Below are 23,464 nucleotides of genomic sequence, written 5' to 3' on the forward strand. Positions count from 1 at the left end.
TGCTCTGATCCCAGAGCCCTGATTACCTTACTTCCTTTCCAGGGAAGAACTGCCAGATTTAACTACATAAGAAAAAGAACACAGCATTTTGAACCCCAGCACCTGGGCTGTACAGCGTGGACTTCACAGGAGCCACTCACCTTCTCTGGTCCTGAATGCTTTTCATCTGTAAAAGGAGGAACTGGGGAATCCTTAATTTCTCTTCCAATTCTAAAATCATGTTCTAAAATCATGATTCTATGATCTACTGTTTGACAGCCCATTTTCTCAAAGTGATTATCAACTACAGAAATCACTTATTTTCCAAATACATCATTCTTAAGGGGACATTATGTGCAAAGTTATCCTTTAGGAAATGAACATTCTCACCCAAGCTTCATCACATATCAATCAGCCTTGCATATCCACAATTTAAAAAAGCTTATTCTGAAATAACTGTGCAAATTAACCATTTTATTGGCTTATACCTAACACAGTCTGAAGTGGAAGTAAACTATTATTTATGTAGTATATTTATTTTACAGAATAATCTTTAAAACTATACTGTAACATACAAAACTTCATTTCCAATAGACCTGCAAAGAGTGTCACAGGAGAAAGTTCTGAAGGATCTAAAATCTACAGTCTTCCCACTGTTAAATTCAAAGAAAGTGCAGAGAGGCTAAATCACTTGCTCAATGTTCAATAGGTACTTTAGGAAGAACTAAAGCTATAAAATAGGAGATCTGGTATCCTTCTGCCATGAAGATAAACCATGTTATTCTAAGGTACTGTACAATTATGCTCTTCTAGGAATAAGGGAGAATGTGATAAAGTTGGGCTTGCTAGAGGCAAGCCACATGAAAAACTCTTAGAAATGCTTAGCGCTGAGATCCCCCAAACTTTACTTTCTGGAGTGGATTTACACTCCCGGTCCTAAAAATTGGGGGATGCAGGACAAAGAGACTCAGAACAACTAAGTGCAATGAGGGGTGTAAGAGGACATCACTCCCGCTCCTCTTCCCTTCTGGAACTGAGGGAAGGACAATGAAGCTGCTTTAGCTAATGAGCTCGGAGAACTCCAGTGACGGCTAAGAGATCCTCCAGTATCTCAGAGTTCATTACTTGTTGGGAGTTCCTGATGTGCCAGGAATGGTTACGCACCCAAGAGACTAAGCACTATCACTGCATCCAAGCAAAGAATTTTAGGATTGTTATAATAGCCCAAATCAAAGACTGTTCTGCTTCTACTGATAATTGTACAGTGAGCAATTCAAGTACCAACAAATGTTCCACCCATCTAAACCTCAGTCTCTTAACTTTTAATGATCAACAAGGAAGCTTAATTCTTTGGATATGATTCAGTCACTTTGTAAAGTGTCCAAAAGCCTTAAAGCTAAAATGTTAAACAGGCACACTTACCCAATATGGTTGGTTCTTAAAGAAATTTCCAGTTCTCTTAGCACTTGTGTGGATTCCTGAACACGCCGTCTGAATTTCTAGAATTCAAGAACACATATTCTCACAAAACATATTTTATCAACTGCTGTAAGTGCCATTTGTAATGTTTACCCCAATATGAAAATATCTCTGCTTTTAAAGTCAGCTTCTCTCTAAGTGAAATAAGCCAATCAGAGAAAGACAATTTTCATATGATCTCACGGATATGTGGAATTTAAGAAACAAAACAGAGGATCGATCATAGGGGAAGAGAGGAAAAAATAAAACAAGACAGAATCAAAGAGGGAGACAAACCATAAGAGACTCTTAAACATAGGAAACAAACTGAGGGTTGCTGGAGGGGAGGGGATGGAGGAATGTGGTAACTGGGTGATGGACATTAAGGAGGGCATATGATATAATGAACACTGGGTGTTACAGAAGACTGATGAATCACTGACCTCTACCTCTGAAACCAACAATACATTATACGTTAATTAACTGAATTTAAATTAAAAATGTTAAAATAAATAAATAAATAAATAAATAAATAAATAAATAAATAAATAAATAAAGTGGGCTTCTCTCACCTTTCTTTTTGCAAAGGATACAAATTGTTCTTATCATGAAAATCAGCTTCTAAGAAAGGACTGGGAAAAATTTATTTCATGTACTAGGTGTCTTTGAGTAAGTAGACTATTTCTGCCTGCCCTACAACAATATTCACCAATATGCCTAAGTGTTGGGGTCCCTAAGACTCCCCCGGTCCCAGTTTCAATGATTTGCTAAGACTTCCTCCTAGGACTTGGCATATGGTTGTTGTTACGGCTAAGATTTATTACAGCAAAGATATACAAGGCACAATCAACAAAGGGAAAGGTGCATGGGGTGAAGTCCAGAAGAAACCAGATACAAGCTTGCAATAGTCTCCTTTCTTAGAAGCTGATTTTCACGGTAAGAACAATTTGTGTCCTTTGCAAGAGGAATCACAATGATAGTATCTGTGAAATGCTGTCCACCGGGGAAGCTCATTAGAGACTCAGTGCCCTGGGTTTTTACTGGGGACTGGTCATTCTGGCATTCTCTGCCTGGCACACACCAGAAGTCCAGACTGCCTGCAAGCAAAAAGGCATTCAGCACACACCATGTTGTTGGCACAGTGAATCATTCTTATCAGGGAAAGGTATGAACTCTCCTGAAATGCAAGTTCTCAGTTGCCAACAAAGAGCCACCCTGGCAAGCTGGCCTTTCTAAGGTAGCCATCTCAGGACTGCTATGTTAATTATTTTCTGCAGAACCATGTTAACATTTCCCAAAAATAAGCATTCAGAGTTACCTCTGCCCATGAGCCTTTATTTGGAAGGTCCCTCCTACTTTCAGAATGCCCTTCCTCATTCCCTGGCCCATCAAAATCCCACCAATCCTTCCAGAACTCCCTCAGGCCTTTCTTTCTTCAACAAATCCCCCTCTGGCAGTAAATGTATGCTTCTCTATCCTCTCAACTCTAAATGACCCCCACGTATCACTGGGTCATGATGCACATCAGTTCTCAGGAACACAATTTCTTCCAGAAACATTTATTTATAGTAACTGAAGTTTTAGGCCACTCTGGAAGTGGGACATTTGATGGGCCATGCCTTCTAAGAAGAGTTCTACGCTCTCTGTGCTACAAAATCAAACCACCTGCATTTTACACGGTCTCCAAGAAAAGGCTGTGAGAATTCCAGCTCAGGATATTAGGGACCCTTCTCCTCTGCTGCCCCAATTGCAGTGGAAATGGAGTCATCCAGGTCCGAAGGTGAAGGCATCCAAGGACAGGAAGGAATGGAGGAAGGCGGGAAAAGCAGGATGTGGGGTGTGGAGAGCCAGGAGGCCCTGGTGTCCCAGTGAAGATTGGAACCCTGCTCAGCATGGGCGGGCTCCTGTCATCCTCTTCTCCTCTCCACCCCCAACAAACTGCCCCTTACCAAGGCCCCAGGGAAGCCAACAGAGTCCCACAGTTTCCCCCGGGTTGCCATTCTTAAGGAACTCCAAAGACTTTCTCGGTTGCTAGAATCCAGGTAGTCAGATATGTGAAATTAAAGCATCCCCAATGCAAGGAAAAAAGAGCCACTCCCCTCTTTTGTCAAGAAAGGCGGGGGGTGGGAGGATGGGTTAGCCTGGTAATGGGTATTAAAGAGGGCACGTTCTGCATGGAGCACTGGGTGTTATACGCAAATAATGAATCGTGGAACACTACAACAAAAACTAATGATGTAGGGCGCCTGGGTGGCTCAGATGGTTAAGCGTCTGCCTTCGGCTCAGGTCATGATCCCGGAGTCCTGGGATCGAGTCCCGCATCGGGCTCCCCGCTCTGCGGGAAGTCTGCTTCTCCCTCTGCCTCTCTCTCTCTCTCTCATGAATAAGTAAATAAAATCTTTAAAAAAAAAAAAAAAAACTAATGATGTAACGTATGGTGATTAAATAATAATAAAAAATAAATTAAAAAAAAAAAGAAAGAAAGGCCTAAGAAATGACAGAAGAGTCGTGTATCCTTTGGAGGGACATCCGAGCCCAGTGTCTCCCGAAGAGCTTTCCAGCAATGAGGACTACTGATGAAGCAGAGTCTCTGCCACACAACTGCTCCTGGGAGGCCATTCCCATGTCGGAGTCACCAATCTCGGACTGCCTGCCACTGTGAGCTTTAGAAAGCAGCTCAGTGTTCCCAGCTACACCTCATACACAGTTCTGACTGGCTCCCGGTGGCCTTCACGGGTCCTTAGGGGAAGGTCATCACGAGCCACAAAAGCACCCAGCACAGCACTGAAGGACACAACACGGTACAAAAGAGGATCTGCTGAAGGACTAAGAGGCATATATCAAAACAGAGGACCTCGATCAAAACACTAGGAGATACCAGGAATGACACCAGGAGCAGAGAACATTTCTTGGCAGTCACTACACTTTTGCAGCTGCGAGGTAACAGATAAAAACCACACTGACTCTGCCCCTGTATGATGTTCTCTCGGGAACTGTGCAATCTCCAGCAGGACTCGGGGCTATGGAGAAGCCTTGGCATCCACCTCGCTAACACATAAACAATGATTGCTAATGCTCTGCACTTCGGAAACGTATTTGGCATGCTTCAAAACCCTGCAAAGACAAATCACGTGCCTGTGGGGAGCCGCGACAAGAAGCAGGTACCATCAGCGAGTCGTGAGCACCATTCCCTGGGCCCCGTCCCATAAAAGGCAGGCCCAGGGATGAGCCCCCCCAAAGATCCATGCAATAGGTTTCATTTCACAACCGCACTGCCTGCAGAGAACCCCCTCCTTTCTTCACGGTCTGTATGTAGCCTTTTTCCTGGGCACATCCCCCCAGGTCACAGACTAGCACCGCCTGGTATGCAATGAAGAGACTGCTTTGGAGAGTCCTGCTCACAGAGATATCTAATTTAGGCTCTTCCATGCCTGCCCTCCAGGGGTTCAGATCTAAAACTATTTAGAAGAAAATCTAAATAGAATACACTTATGAAATTTTTTTTTTAGAAGACAGCAAATTAAATATCATCTATTCGATGTGTATAAAAGATAAATGAGTGAAAAGTATTCAAGGACTCCAGACACAGTGAAGGGAAGACGACTCAGCCTAGACTGGCTAAAATTGAAAGCCTGGATTTGAAATCTTCCCTCTTCCCTGCCGCGGTATAACTGAGAATCTGAAACTCATTCTAATTGCAAGCGCTGCCTTACTCCAAGCAAAATTTCCTTTCTCTAGGCTTCGGTCGAACAGATCATTTCCTATTGCCAGTGGTTGCGCCAACATCCTTTTTTTTTTTTTTCTTCTCGACTGAATGACTGACTTGAAAAGCAAGGCACGGACCGAACGAGGCCACTCAGATGAACACACGCAGTCTGGGGCTGAGAGTTCACAAGTGAAGGTCAGTCCAAACAGATATCCTTGTCTTCGTCCTTTATTAAGTTATTTGCAATGGAGCAAAACTAAGCAGCTTATTTCTTTTACATCCTTTGCTTCACTGAGGAATAATTGTTCCAGAAGAGAACCGGAACTGTGCCAGGACAAAGCCTCCTGTTCCGTCCAAGCATCTCCTCCTTACCATACTCAGGGACGGCCTCTGAGAAGCCTTCTCGGGGAGTTCCCTTACTCTCTCCTTTCTCCTAAGAGTCTGATGAATAGGGAGAGAACTGTGTGTGTGAGGAACACTCAGTCTGGGCACAAACACCAGCGCTTTGGCAACACGCAGCTGCAGACGAGAGTGTCCAAGGCCGGGGTCCGAGCGGTCCAGCCCGAGGGTTTCAAGTTGAGGGGATTTCTGAAAATATTTCTCAAGGAGAATCTTGCTGCTCCTTTAAAAAGAAACAGCCCCCAAAACCTCCTGGTTTGTCCTGGGTTGTGTTTGGGGCGGGGGGAGGGGGGGAGGGTCTTCATTTAACCCTCTGTAATCTGATGAAATTGAAGGCTGCCCTATCCTTGGGGAAGGAGACAAGAAAGAGGTAAGAATTGGGCAGCTGTCTCATTTAGGGGCCCGAACAGAAGCTCTTTAAAGAAAAGAAACACATGTGAGCCATATTTGTGAGGGGGCTATCATGATACTTCGACAGGTACATTCTTAGAAGAGGCTGCACCAGAGTCAGGTCACATGTGTGTAGCCGACGGCCAAGTCTACAGCGCACTGTCACCATCATCCCAGATGGTATTTCTTCTGCCTGTCTCGTGTTAGGCATAGGACAAAAGGCCAAGAAACTTCCAAAAGGAAGGAATAGCTGTTCTCATTTGCTTGCCTTTTTTTTGGATAGGGGGCAGTGAGCCGGGGGTGGGGGGCGTGGAGGAATATTTAGAGTAGAAGTAGAAGATAAAGATTTTTTTAAAAATTTGCAAGAGCCCTGGAGACAGCGGGAAACTAGGAAAAGTGCGTCTTTCTTCTCTCATGAGTCACACCCTAAAACAACAGGGGGAATTCAGCTCCAGTTATTTTTGCTGCAGCCTTGAAAGCAGGAGTTGTGGAAGGTCAACCCCAAAACAAGTGCTCTCTGGTGAAGAGCGCCCATCCCCATCCTGAGCAAGGACAGCTCGGTGCTGAGACATCCCAGGACCGATCCTGGCCCGCAGGGCTGTGCCAGGCTACATGCTTTACCCCAAGGCATCGGTTTAAACCAATTGTGTGTCTGCACAAAGCACAGCTTGTTTGCAAAAGGAGACAGTCAGTTGAGAATGGAATCAACTATTCTCTCCTTACCTTCTTGGGGCCAGGGGCAGGGTGAGGCCGGGGTGGGGGGAAGCTGCTAAGAGCATCAACATAGGATGTGAGTGCACAGCTGGGATGACAAAGCCCCAGTGATTTTTCAAGGCCTCTGGAAACGCACCAAGGCATGAAAGACAAGTATTCCCTTTGCTAAGGCTGCTTTTCCAGGGGCCTGAACACCTCTGGGCTGGACTCACTGCCCTGTGTAATTGGAAATGGCAGTGACTCACTAACCATCAGAGGTACGTGACGCCCGTCTTGGGAAAGCACTTTCAAACATATCCTTACACAAGAAGGATGGCTTTCTTCTTTGTTTTCTCATGGTGTCTGTCTCCCAAGACTGGTTTCCTGGAGGCTCCAGCAGAGGCTGTAGTGCAGAGGAAGGAAGGTCCCTCCAATGCACACTCCAGAGGAAATGACAACAAAGAGTGAAAACAAATCCATCTTACCTTCCTGGTTACAGCTGGATCCAGATAGCCTTTGAGCTTTTGAATGTATGTATGGGGAGGATTCTTCACCTGGAATCGTTCCTGCAGGAAGCACAAAAGTAAAAAGCATGAAAGCTATGAAGGCATGAGCGTTGGCCACACCAGACCCAGGGCTGACATGCTTCCACAGTAGGTGTGGCCCTGCAGATAATCTTTATGTATCTGCAGGGCTTGTGAATGGTTTTGAATCTTTATAGTGAAGGTTATTATCCTTGCTTTGCAGAGGAGAAAAGCGAAGCTCCGAGAAATTCACTACTTCCCTAAGACACAGCTAGTCAGTGGTACCAATGGATCTGAGCCTGCGTCTGCCCTACTCTGTGGTCTGTCCCACCATGTCTGTGGGGCTCCGCGGCCCTCACTCCAGAACAATGCTCTGCCCAACCCGCATCCGCGGCCCCCTTCAGTAGGTCTTCAGTCCACTGCATACTCTGGGTTGTCTTCAATGTGGGCAAATCCTTTTCTTTTGAATATTATTCTTCGAAAATACCGAAACCTTGACTCAAACTGGAAAAAAACCATTTGTTTCAAAAATGAGTAATGAGTCTAGGCGTGTGCCTATCTGTATGAGTACAAATGAACGTATGTGATCATTAATGGGTTCCTGAGGCTGTTCCAAATTAGAAGACCCAGAAATATTTTTAGCAAAGGCACAGTCACTGAAATAAGCATATAAAGATAGAATATATATCCCAAGGTGGTATTTGAATATAAACCTGGGATGGGACCTGACAATCTGCATCACTAACGAGTCTTATGCTAAGGCTGTGCATGGAGGCACCACACTTTGAGAAACTCATGCCCATGTGTATCAGGTTTTATAGACTATAATGTCCAAAGCAGCTTATAATAAGCAGTAGGAAAAAACTGGGTAAAACCCAAATGCCTGCAAACTATAAAATGGATAAGTGCTCATATTATGTTTATACAATGGTATACTATATTCCAATGAAAATGAACAAACTGTACTGCATGCTTCTATATGGATGGATCTTATAAACCTGATGTTGAGCCAAACAGAATGTGATTTCATTTCTATGGATTCACAAGACAGGCAAAATTAAACTTTAATGGTAGGGACACATACATAAGCCATTTTATTTATTGACACATACCTATATATCTAGGGGGTGGGGGAAGAGAGGATTAGCATTAAAACAACAGAGGACTGAGGTGGGGGAAGGGAAATGCCCAGTGATCCCAAGAGGCTGCAAGGTTCTATTTCTTCATCCACAAGGTGGTTACACAGGCACTAGCTTTATCCTACTCACTATGCTCTTCTTAGGTTTCACAACTGTTTCTGGACCTATGCTACATTTCACACACATGTTCAAGTTTAAATGAATCCGCTCTAAAAGGAAAAAACTAAGATTTGTCATTAAATCAAAACCATTCTTATCAGGGTCTCTTCTATGCTTTTCTAGTAATTCTTTTTAACCTGATTATTGCTTATGCCACAAGGGAGTTTTTGAGCATTTCACAATATTGACAACTGGTCAGCATGTTTAAGCATGTGTTTATCCTCTACAAACTTGTATTTCTCCAACACAGGGAACCATAGCATCTCCCTGGTCCACTCAAGTCTTGCTTGCTTACAGATTTAGAAAGGCCAAAAGATCATCTCATTACTATCAAAAAGATTACCCTATTAGTTAAAATAATGCTTTGTTGTTTAAAATGCTTTAACATAGAAGGGACTTATAGTGAGACACCTGTCTATATTTCCCCTTTAGTTAAAAATTATGAGGAATTTCATAGTTTATAAACCGAATCTCAACAGAGCTGCTAACAAAAAAGATCAGCCTATTATTTCTAATTTTTTAAAGATTTTATTTATTTACTTGAGAGGGGAGAGAGAGAGAGAGAGAGAGAGAGCGAGCGCATGAGCAGGGAAGAGGGAGAGGAAGAAGCAGGGTCCCCGCTGAGCAAGGAGCCCGACTCGTGGAGATCCCAGGACGTTGGGATCATGACCTGAGCCGAAGGCAGACGGTTGACTGACTGAGCCACCCATGCACCCCAGCATATTATTTCTAATTATTCCTCCAAATTTTGCAAGCAATTTCTAAATAACAATTCACAAATATTTGACATCTCTAATGCTATCAAATGGTCTATGTATAAAGCCCCCGCCCACTTTTATTTTAAATCACCATCACTTCAGGATCCAACTGCCACAGGACTTTAGCAATAGCCCAGCTGAAGACTAAAATAATCACAAAAAACTCCAAAAAAGGAACTGATAAGCTACCTAGAAGCCAGTTATTATTTCCAACCTTGCGTATGACAATAGCTATTAGAATATCAAGAAAACTTACGCTTTTTAAAAACACAATCCAGGGGCGCCTGGGTGGCTCAGTCGTTAAGCGTCTGCCTTCGGCTCAGGTCATGATCCCAGGGTCCTGGGATCGAGCCCCCCATCGGGCTCCCTGCTCTGCGGGAAGCCTGCTTCTCCCTCTCCCACTCCCCCTGCTTGTGTTCCCTCTCTCGCTGTGTCTCTCTCTGTCAAATAAATAAATAAAACCTTTAAAAAAAAAAACACAATCCAATTTTCCATATTTAAAATTCCTATGACCAGGGACAACTCAAACTGTGCTCCCTTCCATTACAGCAAACACCTCCTACCTCATAAAGGTCCCTAATACATGAAACTCAATGAAACTCTGGCTAATATAGTAGTTACTTGAAGACCTAAATTTGAATCTGTGGACAGTTGCTGAAAAACATCTAATGATTGTTATTTTACGCAATGTCTTCACAACAGAAGAGCTAATTTATTATAATAATGAAATCTAGGGGCGCCTGGGTGGCTCAGTTGGTTGAACATCTAACTTGTTTTGGCTCAGGTCATGATCTCAGGGTCGTGAGATCGAGCCCCACGACAGGCTCCACTCTGGGTGCGAAGCCTGCTTAAGATTCTCTCTCACTCTCCCTCTGCCCACCCCCCCCACCACGTGCCCCACCTCAAAAAAATAAAACAATGAAATCTGGTTCCCTGGCACATATAACAGGCAACAAATGCACCTTTCTTCATTTCCTACTCAAGACTGTCGTGACCCAGGGAGCTTTTTCTCAAATATATACATTCATTGGTCCTATAAGTTTTTCCTTTTAATTATTCCCCTGAAATTACGGACAAAGTCTACAATTAATACATACTTTTTCAAACGTGCTTATCAAAATTTGCTGTTGTTTTAGTCACGTTTTTCACTTGTCTGAATAACTTACTAACGTATTTCCAAAAACAGAACATGAAGAAGCCTGAGGCTTCACAACACAGTAAGTCTACATTATATCTACTACTCAGAAAACAGAGCCTAGTCTAAGGCTTTAAATAAAACTGGTATGGAGAAAGAATACAAAAGTTCTAATCATTTCCCTAAAACTTGGGGTTGTTCATCTAATCTCAAAAGGAGCTGTTTATAAATTCAGTATCTGGCTCACCAAACCTTTTCTTTCTGTGTCTTCAATACGGCCATTTGGACAATAGAAACATTTGGGAGAACACACTGGAGAATGTCAGCACCTTGCCAAAATACATTCACTTTGAAGGACTTTGGAAGGATTACTGGCATCATATTTATTTAAATTAACAATTTTTTTTCTCTATTAGAATTTTAGATTTTGCACTGAAACCTGTAAATGCCTTGGCTGGCAGTTTTCCATCATCCTCACTTCCAGATCTGCTGCATCTCACAGGCTATTTTCAATAACTAGTTAATGTGCTTGCTCAACATCATTGACGTGAGTAGCTTAATTAAATGAAGTCCTCAGCTTGAGTCCCACAATATAGAACTATTATTCTTAGGGATAAAAAATATTCGCTAATCATGGTGACTTGTCAATGTGAATTGATGTCATTTGGAAGAACTTTTGAAATACAAATTTCCTTCTAAACGTCTCATCATACAGCATCCCATCACCCTGCCCTCCTGCCATTTAGCTCTTTTTTAAAAAAATTTTTTTAAAGGTTTTATTTATTTTTGAGAGAGACAGACAGACAGATAGACGGGGAGGGAGGAGAGCAAACATGAGGGGTGGGTAGGGGCAGAGGGAGAAGCAGACTCCCCACCGAGCCAAGAGCCCGATTCGGAACTCGATCCCAGGACCCTGGGATCATGACCTGAACTGAAGGCAGACGCTTAACTGACTGAGCCACCCAGGCGCCCCTGCCATTTATCTCTTTGTGTGATCACACTTTCCTCCTGAAATGTTTCTGGATGGGAAATGACAATCGCTCTGGGTGTTTAATCCTTCTCCATAAGCATTCAACGCAAAGAGCCCAAAGTCATTTCTTCACATTCAGGACACTAGGCCACAGACTGCACTGGATTAGGTGTGGGAGGGAACAAACCCAGGATCACAGACTCTTTTTCCCCCAAGGAAAGGCAGACAGCCACATGCAGCACCTCATTTGGAGGAGTCTGTAGTCTTGGAAGCTTGACCACCCTACACTCTCCTACACGTGGATCCTGAGAGCTGGTTTGGAGGCCATGGCAGGGGTGTGCAGCTACTACACACCCCTGACGGAAGAAAGGTACGCCTCTACCGGGGAAGGTCCTCCTTAGACCAAGAGTGCAACTTACGGGGCGCCGGGGTGGTTCAGTCGTTAAGCGTCTGCCTTCGGCTCAGGTCATGATCCCAAGGTCCTGGGATCGAGCCCCACATCAGGCTCCCTGCTCCACGGGAAGCCTGCTTCTCCCTCTCCCACTCCCCCTGCTTGTGTTCCCTCTCTCGCTGTGTCTGTCACATAAATAAATAAAATCTTTAAAAAAAAAAAAAAAAGTGCAACTTACAGGGGAACACACAAGGTGTGGTAAGGGACCAATGGGGTGACATGGCGCAGGCAGGTCACCCTCCCATCCGATAATCATAGACTCTTCATTAAGCTGCAGTGTCAATTGCCAGTATTTCATTTTAATGAATTAGATTCTTAGAAATAAATTTCTCTAGTAATGATCTGAAAATTTCTTCTCACTGCTAAAAACGACTTCATTAATGCCAGCCCAAGAACACAATCACCGTTCCATCCAGGGCAGCACTTTTTGTTTTTCAAGCATTATTCACTTATTTTTGAGTGACACTTTACAGTTTACCACATTCTCTAGACCTCTTTTTTTTTTTTTTTAAGATTTTATTTATTTTATTTGACAGAGAGAGAGAGAGACAGCAAGAGAGGGAACACAAGCAGGGGGAGTGGGAGAGGGAGAAGGAGGCTTCTCGCCGAGCAGGGAGCCCGACGCGGGGCTCGATCCCAGGACCGTGGGATCGTGACCTGAGCCGAAGGCAGACACTTAACGACTGAGCCACCCAGGCGCCCCTCTCTAGACCTCTTAACTCACTCAAGCCTCTCTATCCAAGTAGAGATCACCTCCATTTTATAGATGGAGGAAGTGAACTTCAGAGATGAAATGATTTGCCTTAAATCAGACACACACACATCAAAGATTCAGACTCGAGCTTTCTGACTCTCTGATCCTTGTTCTTTCTAGGACATCATAATAAGTGTGCTCATCTTGCTTTTGATAGAATAAAAGCTCTTAAAAGGGTAGAAACATGTTCTATTTTTCTTTGAGTTCCAGTATATACAGAAGAACACTTGGCACACAGTCCTTAATAATGTCCAAGGAATTAAACTTCTTCTAGATGTCATAGACAAGTCACATCTCTCATAAATCAGGGGTAAGTTTTTCAAGTTTAAAAGCAAGCAAAGAGATTGTCAACGCTGTCCAGGGCATACATATGTGCTAGATATAAATTAGCCAAACTCATGTCATAGCTAAAGGACATTTGCTGATAAGCCTACCATGCTGAAGATATCTGTATGGTATCTCTCCTGGTTCTGAAACTGCCCTAGTGACTTCCATAACTACACATTTCTCACTAACTCAGTCTACCAAAGCTTATGCTAGCGAGCCTCCCCCCTCCCCTTGCTGGCCACCACGAAGCCTACCCTGCCGTGCAGAGGCCTGCCCTGCAGATAAGGAAAAGACAAAGCATTTACTGGATTCCACTTAATGACTAGGGTTCAAGTCTACTGCAGCCCAAATTGGAAAACCAGGCCATTTTTAAAGGAACTCAATGAAGGGGCTGGGACAGGGAGACACTGGGTTAATTAGGTAAGTCACAGTTAATGGAACTCATCAGCTATGCTGCAACATGGCCTTGCTCATCAGACAGGCAGGCAGCCTTAGGTTCTAAGCAGTTCAACTGTTTCTTTGGAACCTTCCTCCATGCCCTCCTTTCTCCACCTAAATCTAATACAGTTTGTCACTGAAAGCCTTTCCGCATAAAAGTTTGGAACTGGGCACTCTGCTCATCCAGCAAAAACATTTCTGATCCTTTGAATCCTCTCAATCCATGTGTATAATTACATGAGAGATTACTTGAGGTTAATTTGGTGTCAGCTGGACTCAGGACAAGCATGTTACAAGCATTTCCGCTCCATGAATTGTATTTGGAGAAGCATCTCCAAAATCAAACAGAGCTTCAGTCAAGTTTATCTTATACCTTAATATTCTGAGGTTAAAGGAAAGAAATTATAGCGAGACATGTGAAAATCCAGGAAATCTCTGGGAAATGAACAGCTCATGGGAGGGGACACACTGACCGCTGAGTTTCTCCCCCCGTTTGGGACGGTCACAGGGTCACTGGCTCTGGTTTAGCAGAGCTACCAAAATTGCTGAAACACCCTCACAGATGAATTAGATGTCACCATCATTATGCCATTATTAATGTTTTATTATTCTGTCCCTGCAATAATTTTTAGATAGTGAAAATTCTAAGGACTTTGCTCTTGTGCACATAAGCTCGCTACACTTGATTTTTCTTCCTAGAAGCTGCAAATAGTTGGGCTTCGTTTCCCAAGGCTGAGTCAGCAAACTGTGGTCTCTAAATGAGCTACAATCACAACGAGTATCATTGCCATTAGCGTGTACTAATTTGCAGCACTTAGCTTGGTGCTAAATGCTCTTCAGAGCTCTGTTGACAGGAATAATCCAAGTCCTCAAGGGGTTTACCCTCTAAAAAGGATAATGCTAACACAAGTGCATGGGGAGAATAAAAGACAAAAATAAAATACCACATTAATATTATATATAGACAGAAATGAGTTACATAGTACAGCAGAGGCCAAGAAATACTGCATGTATGTATGTGTGTGTGTGGGGGGGAACGGGAGTGCCAAGGCCAGAATAAGCAACAAGGACTAAGGTAATCATAACATCTCAGCTCTCACAGGGCCAACGATTTATACAAATAAAAACAACATCTACACAAATAGATCTAGACTCCCCAAGAAACTGAGAGTACCAGAGTCCCCAAGGAAATGCATATTCCACATTCCCCCCGCAAAAAGACAAATTCTGGAACTTCAGAAAGGCTGCCAGACTCTCCCCCGCTACACAAAGTATGGGTATGAAGAAAGAGGACAATTGAGAGCAAATGAGGAAGTTATTAAGACTCTAGCTACTTAAAATAATAGACGGCCAAGAAAGCAAGTTCAAATGAGAGTCCAGTTTTGTCTAACCACTACCAGAGCCAGTGAGTGTCAGCTGCACTGCGACTTAGAGGATCCCTGGGGTTATTATTGGGTGAAAACATTTTGCTAAGTAAGCCCCTGCCTCTGAACACCTTAAATCTTGCTATCACAAGTAGGTCTCTATTTCCAGGCACTAACCTGAAAATTACTGAGGTTAAAAAAAAATTTTTTTTGATCCTTTTATTATTTCATTCATCCAGAACACATTATGCAAGACACTGTAAGAAAAGGGACAAAATGAAACAAATTCACTCTAAAGCACTAAATCTGATCTGGGAGACACAACGGACATCGCTGTAATACAACGCGGACTATGATAAGAGCCATATGTGATCCTCTGCAAGTTCAAAGAAAGGTAAGGCTCCTTGCAACAGAGAAGATCAAAGGAACTTCCCCAGAGAAAGTGGTTTTTGAATTGAGTTTTAAAAGGCAGGCAGTGTATAGATATCCTGGGTGGGTGTGAGAGGCAGGAGACAGAGGAGTTTTCCAGATGGGGAACATGGGGAATGTGCTACTAACTTCAATGGGTTTAGCTGGGTTCCAGTAATACAGTTTAAGAAAGACAGTGGCACAAGAATCTAATGGCTACCTTGGAACAGACAATGGTGGATGTCAAATAATAAGCTAATAGGTATAAGAGAAAGTTAATAAGGGGTTTTGAATAGTGGAGGAACATACGAAGAATACTGTGTAAGCCTCCCTTCTCCATCCCCAACTTTAAAAGTTGGCCATTTCCGCGCTAGACTTGAAAAAAATCAGCATGTCAGATTCATTCCACAGCCATAGTTTCTTGGAGAGCCCTGAAGCATTCTTCAGCTCTGAATATGAAATCATTTTCCTGGTCGGAGAGGACAACTTTCCAAGTGTTCCATTACAACTCTGAGGCTGAAAATAACTTTTGATGAGACCTGTCCAAATAATTTCCTTTATTTAGACTAGCAAAAGTTTCTTCTAGTTCAAAAGTCTTTCCTCAAAAAAACATCCCGTAACTCACTCCCTAATATATAATATTAATTGGGCTTATTTAATCCTATTCAGAGTTCTCATTTTTCCCGATTTAGAAATGGTTTTAACTGAATTTGTTAGGAAGGAATGTCATGCTTTTAATAAAGTTTATCATCTCATGTTATCCTAAGGAAAGACTGAACCACGACTGTGCTTGACAGGTAGCAATGTTTAGTACTCAGGGTTGTTGTTGCTACTGAGGATCTAAGGACTAGGGTAGAGTGATGGAAGGTTGGATTTATACTGGAAAACCTTTAGTATCATCTTCAAATCTTCATTCTCTCCCCTCATGAGCCAAAGCTTTCTCTTCTTTTAGCTTGGCATTTCTTAAAATATATACTACTAAAAACCAGCATCTAAAGCCATTGAAGATGCTTGTTAAATTGCAAACATTCTCCTGACGCAATTCCAAACACTCAAAAATCTACACTTTCTTAAATTCCCCAAATAGGTCCTTCTGTACACTAACACTAATTAATTACTGCTTTAGAGTGTAGTTCCTACTTTGGATACCTAAATCCCTCTTGGTCTACAAAGAGAATGTGCATATTGCTGTTAGGCAAAGACTCTGGAACATTTTCACTTATACTTAAAGATACAGACTTACATTATAAAACTATAGTTACAATCTACGATTTCATGAAAATTTTACAAAATCCCTGGGGTATACTCTTCGTCTAAAAAATGCAAGGGGTACAAACAAGTCTCATTGTTTTTTCATCTGAAAAATGAGGATATGAAAACCTTTCTCCCCCACATACTACATAGTCCAGAAACTTTACTTAAGGATGCCTTCCCAAACAAGATTAACATGCTGGAAAGCTTTTAAAAGTCTCCAGAGCTAACCATGTATCATACAAATAAAACATGGGGGAGGAAAAGAAAAACAACAAAGTCCTAATCCTTAAGGTGGGGGTGGGGGATGGGAAAGAAGCAGGAGCTGCAGCCTTTGATGTCTTGCAGAAATCATTAGGTATTTCAAGATTTCGATAAGAGTACTAGTATTTTTCAATCACTCAAGAATTTGAAAGAATGGTAAACCCTTTTTTAAGTATTTTTAAAAATATTTTAAAGTTTTTATTTAAATTCCAGTTAGTTAACATACAGTGTAATATTAGTTTCAGGTGTATAATTTAGTGATTCAACACTTCCATACATCACCCAGTGCTCAGCACAAGGGCCCTCCTTAATCCCCATCACCTATTTCACCCATCCCCTGGTGACCATCTGTGTGTCCGTTATAGTTAAGAGTCTGGTTCTTGGTTTGCCTCCCTCTTCCCCACCCCTTTGCTTCTTTGTTTTATTTCTTAAATTCTATATATATTAGTGAAATTCTGTCTTTCTCTGACTTATTTTGCTTAGCATAATACTCTCTAGCTACATCCATGTCATTGCAAATGGCAAGATTTCATTCTTTTTATGGCTGAGTAATATTTCATTACACACACACACACACACCCCTTAAGAACAGCAAACTCTTATGTTACAGATTTCTGCCTACAGTTATCCTAATTGGATTCTCTGAAATTTCATGTGCCCCAATTCAAACAGTGTGCAACCACATGGTTACACAGTTACATGGTCCTGAGAATCTCAAGAGGTGCTTGCTGCAGTGAATGAATTGTAATATTTGCAAAGGGTGTAACTTATGGCAGGAAACCCTCAAAGCAGATGGCTCAGAAAGAGGTGGAGAAGGAAGCTGCCTTCCACTGAAGTCGACACGTGTTTGATACACACAAGGAAAGCATCCTTATGAACAGAACATAAGGACTGATAATTGGGAGTAAAGTCATTAGGTCTTAATCATGCCCTTACCACTTGCTTTCATTTACCTTAGGCATAGACTTAAACCTAAGAACCAAGCTCAGAATACCTAAACTTCATTTACCCATGACTATTGTTTACAGTAAGAAACCATTAAGGTAGTGTCCAATTATGGAACTTGGTTTTGAAAATGCCGAAACATACCCTTTCTCCATATGGGTATCAAGGAAGCAGTAGGAGGTTGTTTAAAAACAGTGTTTCTCTAGGAAAAACCACTGTAAACTTATTTTCTAAGTGCATCACTTAAAATAGCACTAAAGATCATGATATACTTAGGGATAAATCTAAGAATACACTGAAAACCTCAAAATATTTCTGTGAGATATTAAAGATCTAAATAAATAGCAACATCACGTCCATCATCCAGAAGAATCAATATATTAAGATGTTAGTTCTCTTGACATTCATCTACAAAATCAACACAACTTCAGTCAAAATCCTAGAGGGTTTTTCTTAGAAACTTACAAGCTGATTGTAAAATTTATATAAAAATGCAAAAGAATCAGAGTAGCCAAAATACTTTTGTGAAAGAACAAAGTTGGAGAATTCACACTACCTGATTTTAAGACAGTAATCGAAACTGCCATATTGACAACAGGTAGAAATAAAGATCAGTGGAAGAAAACAGAGAGTACAAAAACAGGACCATACACATATGGCCAATTGGTTTTTCAAAGATACCAAGGTAGTTCATGAAAAAAGAATAGTCTATTCAACAAATGGTACTTAAATGGATGTGCATATGGGGGGTGGGGACAGTGAATCTCCAGCCTTAACTTATCCCATGTACCAAAATTCACTCAAAATAAACCACAGACATAACATACAACTAAACCCTTACAATGTCTAGAAGAAAACATGGCAGAGATAACCTTTGTGACCTGAGTTTGGACAAAGATTCCTTAGACAAGCCACAAAATACTTGAATCACTTAAAAAATAAAAGATCTCTAAATCTAACTTCATCAGAAAACCTTTTCATCTTTGAAAAACACTTTATGACTATGAAAATTGTCAAGACACAAACTAGGAGAATATTTGCAAGATATACATCTGATAAAGATTTGTATCCAGAATATATATTTTTAAAACACTATAGTTCAATAATATAACAATCCAACTTTTAAAAATAGGTAAAAGATTTGAACAGATCCTTCAACAAAGACACACAAATTACAAACAAGCACATAAAAAGATGCTCATCATTAGGGAAATGCAAATTAAAATCAAAGTGAGATACCATTATATATCCATAAAAATGAGTGGAATTAATGAGACTGATAATACCCAATTGTTGGTAAAGGATTTGGAGCAACTGGAACTCTATTACATTGTTGGAGGGAATGCAAATGGTAGAGCCACTTTGGAAAACTCAATTGGTGAACTTTACTATATGTAAGTTATACCTCAGTAAAGAAGATCAAAAAACAGTATCTCAAAGTAATTTCTTTAAATTCATTTTACTTGTTACTGAGCACAGCTTTCTTCTTAAAAAGTTTTTGATATTTTGTTCATTCCACTTGCCCAAATTAGAAAGAAATCCACAAGCCAAATATGTAGTCAACTTTGTCAGCCAACACTTTTGCAAAAAATAAAGCACTCCAAGGGGATCCTGTAAACCTCTTAGTTTTATAATTTCCAAAACATTTATGTCATAAATTATTCATAAAGATTTAAAAATTCTGCAATGTGTCAGTTTTTTTCACCCAGCTCTAAATGTACCTCCATACCTCAAACCATTACTTTATCTTCACTGTCATTTCATGAAATTTTAATCCACCATCTTCATCCAACACTCCCTACCTCCCCACACCCAACACATATCCCAGTTTCCTAGACACAGAAGTATTTTGCCTTTTAAGATATAAAAACAAATACAACGCGTGCTAACAACCTGAAAACTGAATCTTAAAATTAAGCTTTTGTTGGCTATTTTATGGTTTGTCCTTAGATCTCCCATTTCAGTTTTAACATAACATAACACACACACACACACACACACACACACACACACACCCTTCTATAATCAACATCCTGTCTTTCTTTGCATCCTCAGATCACAAGATTAAGCCAACAGTAGTTTCAACCTGTGATCACATGGTCAAAATTAATCATTAGATCAAGCTCTCCAACAAGACCTGACCAGACTGGGCTGAGTGGGAGGCGGAAGCAGGTCCTTTGAAATTGGTCATTGCTGGGGATACTTGCTGGATGTGACAGATACAGAAACATAGTACCCAGTCTATTACAAATGTTCACTCCACAGGGTTTTAGAGGAGACTTGGGAAGTTACATCTGAAGCTATGAGCACATACATCAACAGCCAAGTGGCTGTCTCAAAGTTCTTGTGAAGTGAACTAGTAGTGGCTTTAAGGGTAACCAGCATCTGCATAATGATGGTTATTTCTAAAACCCGAAGATGCTACTGCAAGCCACGGTCTAGTTCCACCATGTGGATACAGAATACATGCAGTCTCTGCCCCTAAACACAGCTCTGTTTTCCTTACAAAACCTGAACCATATTCCTACTTTTTTCCTTCTCTCCCTGCACTCCTAGCACCTACAGTCTAATGAGAAATTCAAAACCAATTTATATTTCTGTTATTTCAGTGAAATCATTCAAATGCTGTTTTACTACGTAATATCACAGAGATAAAGACCAGAGAGACACCTTAATTCCCCCAATGACTTCAAAAAATAACTTCTTTTAAAACACTTACGTCAAAGTTCATCGAGATCTGCCATGAATGCTACAGATGAGTAGGGGATAATATATGGGCTGAAAGCTCTCTGCTATACACTCAAGTCTTTCCAGAATTTACTTTTAAGGTGATGTGTTATTTTTTTTCAATCTCCTCTTTTAAAAGATTCAGCATTGTGTTTTCTGAACCCCTATGGTCCTAGCATCTAGCACATCACTCTTCTCAGTGTGTTCTCATTGAATCATTTAATTAATGAATGGGCTGATAAAAAGAGCCACAATCATACTGTAATCCAGGTCCTCCTGGCACTTTTTTCAAAAAAAACTTTTCCAAACCATTAGGGTACTTTTTAGAACACAGAAATTTTCACAATTTTTTTTAGTGTCCATTTCAACCACTTGTTGGTTAACTTCCAGAAAGCTGTTTGACTTTTTCGTGTGTGAAAAGTTAAACACACAGACTTCCACAGCAAAGATTATGAGTCAAATGTTCAGGTGTTAAAACTATGCAGAGTTCTATTTGTGTTACCTACTAGAAATTCTTGGCTAATACACCTTAATAAGTCACTTAAATTATTTTCTAAAAGATGGAGGATGGAGGATGACCTTCCCTACTGCAAAGGTCAACTTCAGTCTATCCATATACATCATTAAATTGGCTATATGATTTTTCATTTCCTATAATAGCATTCCCAAGTTTACAAAAGATGCTCATACCATACAATTCACCTCACACAACATAATGGAGTTGTCTAAGAACTTTGGCAACTAAGTAATTTTAAGAGGGAGGAGGGCAGGAGTGACGGGGAGAATCTACAACTCCATTTGTATTACAAGGCAAGAAGGCAGGTAATAGGATGTTCATTTTGACAGAAAAGAACCTAAAAGCTTGAAATCAGGCTGAACCCTGGGTTTCTTATCTTGGCTGTTGATGTCGAACAGCCCTTCTAACAAAGCATTTGTATCAAGCTGCCAAAAAGGATTAGTTTAAAAAGGAGTAACTCACCCCTTCTTTAGCCTACATTCTCCCCCATTTTCTGCCCCCCTTCTCAATCCCCATGGGACAGGCCAGCATGAACCCCACTACAAAAACCATCTGACGAAGAGAACCTCTGGTAGTGGAAAGAAGTAAACCCCCTTCTAAGCTTCAGACTCAATTTTCCACAACTCCAGGAATATGAAATGTGAGACAGCTCAACATACAGAGAGTTGGCATCTGATCCTCTGATTGCTTCTCCAGTGTTTTAGAAGCAAGGAATCAGAGACCCGGAGTGAATCTTAATGGAAGGGAAACTCTGCTTTCAGGAGGGAAACTGAAAGAAACTTGCTTTGTTTTTAACAGCAACTAACTCAGTACCTTTCCTCAGATTTGGAGACTTTAAGAAAAGGAAGACAGTCCCTTTAAAATCTCAAGCAGAAGACAGCCCAAAGATAAAATGCTGTTTGTTTTAAAGGTGGCAAAAATACATGTCCTATAGCCAGTTCCTGCTGGGCACACTGCTGGGACTCAGAACAAATAAATTGGTACCAGGGACCATTTGACTCCAACGATTTTCCAGACGTGAAGTATTACATGAGGTACCGGTTTTGGGAAAATCAGATCCATACCCTCTCAGTTTTCTCTTTGCTTTCCCCAGTCTATACTACTAAATGCTTTTCAATAATAAATTAATGAATACATAAATAAAAACAAGTTTTAATACTAACTACAACCTAAGACAAGTGAAACTATCAGACTATCAAAATTGATAACCCTGGCAGAGACCAGCATTTATGAGGCCTGTTTTTTCTCTTTGTGCATATTCACCTAGGCTACATTTTGCATCCCCCTTGCAGGCCTAACCTATGAAATAAGACTGCATGTGACTCAGGCGACTTCCGAGCCTGGTTCAGGAAATCTCCCAGGTATATGTGCGTGCATGTGCATGTTCATTCTTCCTTTGATTGGAGACCACCTCAGGGCAAAACTGAAGCTGTATGCTAAAAATAGCTTCAGGGACGCCTGGGTGGCTCAGTGGGTTAAACGGCTGCTTTCGGCTCAGGTCATGATCCCAGGGTCCTGGGATCAAGTCCCACATCGGGTTCCTTGCTCAGCAGGGAGTCTGCTTCTCCCTCTGACTGCTGCTCCCCCTGCTTGTGCACTCTCTCTCTCTCTGGCAAACAAATGAATAAAAACAGCTTCACCTCGCTCCTTGATTAACTGGGTAGAATTCAACTCTCAATGGTCAATGGTACCAGCTTGGACTGTTACATGAATGTCAAGATTATGCAAATCATTACACATCTTGGTATCTGTAGTTGTTGGAATGGTGGCCCCCCAAAAAGATACATCTATGTCCCCAAAAAGCGAATGCGACTGTATTTGGGAAAAGGGTCTTCGTAGATGTAATAAGTTAAGGACCTTGAATGAGATCATCCTAGCCTATCCAGGTGGGCCCTGAATCCAATAATAAGTGTCCCTATGAGACACAGAAGAGAAGTAGACAAGGGGAGAAAAGAAGAAACCACGTAAAGATGGAGGCAGAGGCTACAGTCCTGCAGCCACACACCAAGGTCAGCCTGTGAGCCACCGGGAGCTGCGAGAGGCAAGGAATGACTCTCCCCTAGAGCCTTGGGCGGGAACAGGATCCAGCTAACAGCCTGATTTCAGACGTGTGTCCTCCAGAGCCGCAAGAGAGTATTTTCTATTGCTTTAAGCCACCAAGTTTGTGGTCATCTGTTACAGCAGCTGCAAAAAACTAACACAGCACCTTTTTGTTATCCTATTGTTACTTTAACTTAAACTGGAAGTTCCTAACAGAAAAGTGACCTAAATCAGGTACTGAGTACATCTTCAATAGGATACATTCAGGGGACACAAAACTGCGAAAGAAAAAATAAGTAATTTTAGTTACTAATGTCTTAGTTAGTAATGATAAGGGTATGTTATTTTGAAACCTTTTTATATTATAGGAAAAGACAAATAAATTACATTTATGTTAGAAATCCAACAATTCAATGTAAAAGTGGTAATTATAAAATCAAAAATTAAGTAAATTAGTATTAAAAATTGACTTGGAAAAATCGATATGAACTCATATTTTTTACACATTTTATTCAAGGTGCAGATACTTAAACTGAGAAGGAGATTCACCCAGCGGCTGTGATGGCCACTGGCTCTCACATCCTCCCCTCTAATACCTACCCCACCCCCAACTAAAAAGAATAGGGCTCCACAGAGAAACGTCTTATTCTAGGGTCCAGAGCGAAGAA

At 41.3% G+C, this 23,464-nt stretch overlaps 1 protein-coding gene across 4 annotated transcripts in view; it reads right to left on the reverse strand.

The window, feature by feature from the left end:
- The window catches only part of FMNL2 (formin like 2), a 307,239-nt gene that overhangs the window by 99,272 nt on the left and 184,503 nt on the right, over positions 1-23,464 (reverse strand). For all 4 annotated transcript variants that reach the window (XM_035008025.1, XM_035008027.1, XM_035008026.1 and 1 more), the window contains exons 3-4: positions 7,111-7,191; positions 1,402-1,478 (exon numbers count right to left, since the gene is read on the reverse strand). In XM_035008025.1, the coding sequence (XP_034863916.1) occupies positions 1,402-1,478; positions 7,111-7,191 (158 nt within the window). The remainder of the gene's footprint in view (positions 1-1,401; positions 1,479-7,110; positions 7,192-23,464) is intronic.

This window comes from Mirounga leonina, unplaced genomic scaffold (genome assembly GCF_011800145.1).
Source record: "Mirounga leonina isolate KUSES-001 unplaced genomic scaffold, KU_Mleo_1.0 Mir_151, whole genome shotgun sequence".
Taxonomy (NCBI): domain Eukaryota; kingdom Metazoa; phylum Chordata; class Mammalia; order Carnivora; family Phocidae; genus Mirounga; species Mirounga leonina.